At 35.8% G+C, this 8,632-nt stretch overlaps 1 protein-coding gene across 2 annotated transcripts; it reads left to right on the plus strand.

Moving 5' to 3' along the window:
- Nucleotides 1-175: 175 nt before the first annotated feature.
- LOC105286193 (probable Dol-P-Man:Man(7)GlcNAc(2)-PP-Dol alpha-1,6-mannosyltransferase) lies at nucleotides 176-6,510 on the plus strand. 2 transcript variants are annotated; one of them, XM_011350958.3, is made up of 8 exons: nucleotides 176-467; nucleotides 1,038-1,170; nucleotides 1,252-1,425; nucleotides 1,547-1,700; nucleotides 2,016-2,160; nucleotides 2,428-2,654; nucleotides 3,631-3,879; nucleotides 4,038-6,510. In XM_011350958.3, exons 1-8 carry the CDS (start codon nucleotides 342-344, stop codon nucleotides 5,959-5,961), a joined length of 3,132 nt encoding a protein of 1,043 aa, XP_011349260.2. In that variant the 5' UTR covers nucleotides 176-341; the 3' UTR covers nucleotides 5,962-6,510. The 2 variants fall into 2 exon arrangements, with proteins under 2 accessions (XP_011349260.2, XP_026828886.1); XM_026973085.1 differs by having other exon boundaries at nucleotides 458-578.
- The last annotated feature ends 2,122 nt before the right edge of the window (nucleotides 6,511-8,632 follow it).

The following is an 8,632-nucleotide window of genomic DNA, read 5'->3' on the forward strand; positions in this document are numbered from 1 at the left end:
GATGCGTCGAATCATTGATTATAATAAGATCGACTAAATTATTTGACAGAGTAGAATTGTTTCTAGAGCCAACACAGGTCGCAATGTTGTATTTATGAGAAAAAAACCTGCGAGTAACCCTTCGAACCTCGAGAACGGATTTTTAGGTTGGTGCAGCGATGCGCATGCGCGCCGGCCCGGTTCGCAGCAACGTTCATGGTGCGCGCCAGTGCCCGTCCAGTAATGCCGCGGTGACGTGCTCCGGGAAGCCGTTCGTCCCTGTTTTTCAGCTCGTCATGACACGCGGTGCAGGAGTTTAACAAGTGACAGCGTCTGCCCGGTGTGAGCGCATCTCGGCGATCATGGATCAGCTGATTATCCTGATATCGGCGGTGCATTTGTTGTATTGCCCGTTCACGAAAGTCGAGGAGAGCTTCAACTTGCAGGCGATGCACGATCTCCTCTACCACGGTTCTAATCTGACGGAGGTAATGATCGAGATACCATACGACGTCCGATTCCACCGACAGCGGTGATCATAGTCGTTCAATGACCGTCGTTCGATCGCGTGGTAGTGATCGAGTGGACACGCGCAAAAGGTGCATTATATTTAGCACCACAGATGCGCGTATTTATAAACCCGCGATCAGCTGATGTCGCCGAATCTTTCAACGGAAAGTTGTATTTTCTGAATTTTGCACGTTGCTGCTCTACCTACCATCGTCGTCAGAATTGTAGTCGAGTAATATACTCGCAATTCTTAAATTTGCGTTACAAAGGAAAGGCAAATAAAATGTCTTTTTGTATAAAATTGAAAGAAGAATCTGAAATTGGATCAACTGGATAATTTCTCGTGTAGTTTTGTTAATGTTGTATACGCCCTGTGAAATTGTTCAATTCTTTTTTCAAATCTCTATATATTACAACATATCTAGATATTACAATAGTTGTCTTTTCTCTACTTGTCTAGTCTTATGAAAAAAGTATTTAAATTTTAATATTTAAATTACTGTCTGCGTATAACGTTAATTTAGTAACGCTGTTCTTCTTTTTAACAGTACGATCATCATGAATTTCCTGGTGTTGTATCACGTTCTTTTTTGGGGCCTATTATAGTATCCGGTATTGCCTCGCCGATAGTGGCAGGTATCAATTATCTAAAGCTCAATAAATTTTTAGCTCAGTACGTGGGTAAGTTTGAAAGCTAAACGATACATAACAATTTTATAATTTTTGTTTCATAACATACCAAAGCAAAGTGTGAATTTTTAGTGAGAGCAACATTGGGTTTACTGGTAATAATTACGCTCAAGCTGTACAGGCACGCTTTACAAAATATTTTTGGGCTACAATTTACAAAATGGTTTGTCGCCATAACCGTGACACAGTACCACTTTATGTACTATCTCAGTCGTCCATTGCCAAACATAATGGCTATGCCTCTAGGTATACATCACTTTTAAAATCACATAAAACATCTTATATCTTGTCCACATCTATTTTTATCTAGCTCTTATACATCTAGCTCTCTTTGATTTAACTGAATACATACAACCTGATATTATAGTGTTACTGGCCTTATTTGGATGGTTGAGACAAAATCATGTGATATTTATCTGGTCATCAGCTGCAGCGATAATAATATTCAGAACAGAACTCGCCATACTCTTGGGACTATTTCTTTTATACGACATAGCCAATCAGAAACTTTCTATGCTAAGGTATTTATATATTATATCATGGACCTGATTGTGATATCTGAATACGGCTTTAACTTACAAACAGAAGTGATTAGAAAATCGTCAAGGAACGAAAAATCCCTTCTGCAAAATTACACACAGTTGTAAGCTTTGTTATGCATATAAACTGTTTACTATAAAGCTATTCTTGAATCTCGTCGGAGCACAAAAGTCAGATCATAGTTAAGTATCAGTATAAAAAAATTAAATGATGTATAACCGGCTTTTGATATAATGCTCTCTCTTCTCAAACTATTTTATCTACTTTATCCAATAATCTTCTGTAATAATTTTTAGACTATTTAGAATTGCGGTTCCAGCTGGTATGTTGTTCTTAGCACTTACTGTTGCTACAGATTCAATATTCTGGAGACGCTTAGTGTGGCCAGAAGGCGAAGTGTTTTATTTCAACGCTATTCTTAATAAGAGCAGTGAATGGGGTGTATCCTTTTCAAATATATCAAGATTTTTCTTTAAAGATCTTCAATATCACGGATTATTTATTTATTCGCATGTAGTTATCTTAAGTAAAGCTAACAACATCGAAATTTAAATCACAAATTATGCATATTGAGAGATGCAAAATTCTGATATATGGTGTGATTAAGATATCGAAGATCTTTGAATAGGTACTTTTGTTTGTGTGAAACCAATGGAAATCAAATGTTTCCAATTTTTTAGTACGCGAATAAACTTGACATAAAAATAGACATCGCCATTTTTATGGTACTTTTATTCGGCATTACCGAGAGGTCTAGCACTTTCATACTTTTTAATTCCTCTCGGCATATTCTTGGATGCTCGAGTTCGTGTGCTCACTGTTCCTGCTATCACATTCGTCATATTATTTTCATTTTTACCACATAAAGAATTGAGGTTTATCATATATGTATTTCCGCTATTAAATGTGAGTGCAGCCGCTGCCTGCCACAGGATGTGAGTATCTCCTTTTAATTATAATTTAAGTAATTCTTCATCAGTGGCTTCAAAAGAGCAAATTTTATTACAAATAAATGTTTATGAACTTTATAATCACACAACGAAAAGAAAAGAAAAACTTGTAACATTTCTCGAAATAATTGGATATACAGGGTGTTTCCTAAGTAAGTAGACAAACTTAAGGAGGATATTCCTTGGCTTATTTTAAGAAGAAAAGGTCATATAAACATATGTCCTAAACTGCTTTGTTTTCCGAAAAAAGTACATCCCTGTTTTCGTTCACTTTTCGGATAGCATGCTCCACCCCACTTTAGCTTAGCAGTTCGTCAATTTTTGAACAGGAAGTTTGCCAATCGATGGATCGGTCGAGGTACTGAAAGACCAAACCATTTATGGCCTGCAAGATCCCCAGACTTAAATCCAGTAGATTTTTTTCTATGGGGACAGCTTAAATCTTTAGTTTACGCTACACCTATTCAAAACGAAGAAGATCTCAGAAATCGCATAATAGATGGATGTGAAAGAACACGTAACACTCCAGGTATTTTTGAGCGTGTACGTCAATCAATGGAAAGGAGAGTCGAGGCGTGTATCATGGCTGCAGGTGGACATTTTCAGCAGTTACTGTGATGTTATTATTTTTCTTTTTAGTTACTATTTTCTTTTTCGTTATAATTTTTCTTTTTGGTTACTATTGTTTTTCATTTGTTTCATTTGCAACAACACAAACTGTTCTATAATAAACGAAAAGTGAACGAAAACAGTGATGTACTGTTTTTTGGAAAACAAAGCAGTTTAGGACATATGTTTATATGACCTTTTCTTCTTAAAACAAGCCAAGGAATATCCTCCTTAAGTTTGTCTATTTACTTAGGAAACACCCTGTATATTAGATTCGCCACTGATGGAAAGTTGAAATTAAATTTTTGCAGCTGCACATAATACGTAAAAATTGTTTCTCGTTGGCAATTAGATGGGAAAACAGAGCAAAAACAACGTGGAATGGTTTTTTAGCGCTAGTGGTCTTGGGTCATCTCGTATTAAATACTGTATTCTCCTTGTTTTTACTATGCGTGGCTGGTTCTAATTATCCTGGAGGTCTGGCAATTGCTCGACTACATCGACTTGAGAGAGACTCGATCGAACCAGTACACGTGCATATTGACGTGCTGACTGCGCAAACAGGAGTGTCAAGATTCACGCAAACCAACAGTTCTTGGATGTAACTTATCTTGTCTGTTATAATGTTAATCTCTTTTTAATATTAATAACAAAATGCAACGGTGATAAAAGCTGACTTTCTTGTGATGCGAAAAATGTGATTTGTATCTATTCAAATCATTGCTGTATTTGTTTAACGAAATGAATACTCTGTTACAGTTATTCGAAACAAGAGAACCTGACTATTGATGATCCTAAGATGCTGCAGTTTACTCATCTTCTGATGGAGGCAAGAAGCAAATATTCTCCAAATATAAAACCTTATCTCAAAACCTATGATATTATCGATTCTGTCGATGGGTTCTCGCATATAGCATTAAATTATAACATGTTACCTCCTATTAAAATTAAAACAAAACCTAGTATATTTATTATGAAGAGAAAATCAAATATCAAGTACGATCCTAGTAAGGCAAAAGCACGGGTTGCAATGGAAGATTTTCCAGAACAGATAGATAATACAGAAAATATAGAGCTAAAACTGTCACATGAAACAGCCAAGATAATGGAACCAATGTTGGAGGACATTCAAGAATCAGAAGAATTTGAAGGGCCAGAAGAAACTGGCGAACACGAGCGTTCAGACGTTGAGACTGATCAAATTAACGGGATTACTGAAGAAGAAATAAAAAAGATCGATAATTTTGCAAACGTTGACATGACGTTGTCTGTGGAAAATACTACTGAAATTAGTGACATAGATGAACCATTGTCAAGTCTAAAAACTGAAGAAGAAGAAGAATTTGATTATCAGGAAAATTCCAAAGATGTTACTGATTTTAATAATGTCAAATCTGACGAAACATTTGGTGAAACTAAAATTGAGAAGGGCAAAATGATTAAAGAAAGATCGAAAAATAGCTTGAATCCGCATCAAGAAAATCATGGCATCAAAGGGATGGTTAAAAAAATTATACAGGAGAAGATGCTGGAAGTTAGACAAAAACGAGAAGTCAATGAACGAGAAATTATGGAGCGTATAATAAAATCAATGATGGAAATGAGAACTGGAACAATCGATGAACCGGGAGTAATGAAAAAGGGATTAGAGGAAACGTCAGTTTATACAGATAAATCAAAAGAGCCTACAAAGGATGAGAGTAAGCAGAAAGTTATCAGGACCAAGAACGTTACATGGAAAGTGGATAAAATCAAAGTAAGGAAGCCTGTTGTTTTGGAACAAACTGCAAAGGATAAATATACGACTATGGAACAAAAAGAGGACGTTATGGACAGGACGATGAAAAAGAATGCAAAGATAGAATCAATACGTGATAGAATCAACACGGATTCATCGACAAAGCCGATAAATGTTAGGGAAAGCATAAGAAATATAATAAATCAATTTAAAGAATTTGAAAATGATTTTATACGCGATGATACTGATTCAACACCAGTTGATGACATGAGCGATGCAAATCGTATCCAAAAGGAGTCGCGAGAGAAAACAGACAACGCTATGACGGATCATTTTGCGGAAGCTGAGGATCAACTGGTAATAAAAGATGCTAAGAAAAGCCTTAAAGAAATACTAGATCAATTTAGACAAATTAAGCATGAATTAACTTCAGGAGAGGATGATCAATTCGATGAAATCGCAGCTCATTACTTGGAATGGCCAATCGCTGAGACTTTGCTGAAATTTAGCGAAGCTTTAAAATCTTTAATGCAACGGAGAAAAAAGACCCCATTGCATGAACGTGAAAACAATTTCTACGACGACGAGTCTCGTACGACGGTGTCGGAAAATCAAGAAAAACTGATGACGGAAGAAACTACGCAAACAGCAACGGAATACGCGAAGACGGCGCAGACCGTTGAAAATGACCACAAGAATGAGAAATCGAAAATGACAGGAATAAAGCCAAAAGATACACAAGAGAGCGATATTGCAAATGGACCCATGCATGATTCTAATGTAGTTTCTAACGCAAATAAATACGTCGATACGCTAACAAGTACTGAAGACGTTTCATTAAACGCTCAAAGATACAATCACGATATTTTGAATAATGTAAATAAGGCTGACACTATGAAGAAAGAAAGTTCACAGAAAAATGGCGAGAATAGTCAGACCGATTAAATGTTGCTTTAAGTAATATTTAATTATTAAATGTTACTAGAGCGAAACAGAAATTGTGCAATTATATAACATCATGTAAATACGTGTTTTTCCTGTGATACTGAAGAGACATTATATTTTTTAATATATGCTCATGCACTTACCAACACGGAAAGTCTAAAAGTTACTTTCTCGCAGCCTATACGTGAGATATTTTCGCTAGCGCAAAATATTTCGACGGAAATTATTACGATAATTTCCCATGTTACATTTTTTAATTTTATATGGATCTCACTTTTTGGCTTTGGTCAAAATGGTGTGCATGTTAAAAATATATATAAACATACAAGGTGCTGCTCAAACACAAAAATGTTGCATCCTATTTCATGCGTTTAACATTTTATTATATATATATTGTACTAAATTAGGTATTCAAAATTGGAAATTTAATTTAAGGTGAATTATAAATTGCCAGTGTAAAATTTATTATACATCATTAATAGACAAATATTGAATTTCCATATTAGTACCTGCAGAGCAATCAAGTGCCTTATGAAATCTCTTCCAAAATTCAAAGTAACGTTAGATGTAAAACATGTACATGCGTGTATGAATATAGCTGTGTGTGATGTGTAAATTTAGATACTTTATATAAAGCGAGATTGTCTTATAGTTATTATACAGGGTGTTTCCTAAGTAAGTAGACAAACTTAAGGAGGATATTCCTTGGCTTGTTTTAAGAAGAAAAGGTCATATAAACATATGTCCTAAACTGCTTTGTTTTCCAAAAAACAGTACATCACTGTTTTCGTTCACTTTTCGTTTATTATAGAACAGTTTGTGTTATTGCAAATGAAACAAATGAAAAACAATAGTAACCAAAAAGAAAAATTATAACGAAAAAGAAAATAGTAACTAAAAAGAAAAATAATAACGTCACAGTAACTGCTGAAAATGTCCACCTGCAGCCATGATACACGCCTCGACTCTCCTTTCCATTGATTGACGTACACGCTCAAAAATACCTGGAGTGTTACGTGTTCTTTCACATCCATCTATTATGCGATTTCTGAGATCTTCTTCATTTTGAATAGGTGTAGCGTAAACTAAAGATTTAAGCTGTCCCCATAGAAAAAAATCTACTGGATTTAAGTCTGGGGATCTTGCAGGCCATAAATGGTTTGGTCTTTCAGTACCTCGACCGATCCATCGATTGGCAAACTTCCTGTTCAAAAATTGACGAACTGCTAAGCTAAAGTGGAGTGGAGCACGCTATCCGAAAAGTGAACGAAAACAGGGATGTACTTTTTTTGGAAAACAAAGCAGTTTAGGACATATGTTTATATGACCTTTTCTTCTTAAAATAAGCCAAGGAATATCCTCCTTAAGTTTGTTTACTTACTTAGGAAACACCCTGTATATAAATATCATAGTTTACCAGTTGATTATAGAATTTATTAGTCTCTCTCTTTCTCTATCTATTCTCTGTCTCTTTCGACAAATAATTTACACGATTTACGAATTACACGGGCAGTTAAAGAAACATTATTGAGATATACGTGACAGATTTCAAGAGATTAAAATTTTTCGACGAATTCCTTTATAATACAGATTGATTGGAATGTACTGCATAAAACCAGAGCTAGCGTAATAGCGAACAGTATTCTGTCGCGTATGCCACCCTTTAAATAGACAGGTCCATAGGCACACTGGTGAAATAAATGATACGAATGTCAACATAAAATGTCTTGAGTCGCAAAATCAATTACTAAAAAGTAAATTACTTCGTATCGTGTGTACCTGCATTCTTGCTTGCTTCAATTTAAACTTCTGAAACGCTTTATTGTGCTGCAAAAGCGGTTGGTTTATGCTGAGTGATCTTCGTGGTAATAAAGCATTGTAAAGTTGTTGTATCTAAAAGTGGGATTAAAAGTCTTAACTTTTTTTTAGGAATTCAATTTTTCTCTCATCAACCAGTTTAGCGCAAAAAATCATTTTTTCATGTATCAACTCTTATATTACAGGCAAGAAAATTAGACTTGAATGTTCTTAAAAAAGTTAAAAAATTTTAAAACTTATAATATTAAAAAAATTCAATCTAATGCGACATTCTCGGAAATCCGATTTCCAAATTATTCGTTACCTTTAACTTTCGCATATTCTTTACGAGGAACATGTTGGAAATACTATTATTACAACGATCTCGTCAGTCGTCAGTCAATCTTAATTATGTTGTGTTGGTTGCTGAGAAACCGCAACTTGCGGTCCGCAAGATCTCAGTTCTCGCGGAATAATTCAAATCAAGGCGCCAACATGCGCGCCTCTCACGCCCGGAACAGCGACGACAGGAAAAGCATATAGATGGCACCGGATGTTACGGTGGTTCGAGCACCACGCACAAGTGCGTAAGCAGAGAGAAACCTGAGAGCGGCCACCAGCCTCCACGGGCACATTTCCTGACGTTTGACGCGCCGCCTGACAAAGTGGACGTGAACTAGTTCGTTACGCTCGGTAATGATACATGATTCGTGTCCAAACTATTCACAAGGAAGCTTTCCCATGTAAACTCTACTTTCGAACGAGTCATAGTGCGTTCGAAAGGGAAGGTAAAAATATTAATGTCATGTTCGAGGGTTTGGGTGTATGAGCCTTGGTTTCGGAGAAATTTACATTTAAAAGTGAGCATTTTCCA

The sequence above is a fragment of the Ooceraea biroi genome, chromosome 10 (genome assembly GCF_003672135.1).
Source record: "Ooceraea biroi isolate clonal line C1 chromosome 10, Obir_v5.4, whole genome shotgun sequence".
Lineage (NCBI taxonomy): Eukaryota > Metazoa > Arthropoda > Insecta > Hymenoptera > Formicidae > Ooceraea > Ooceraea biroi.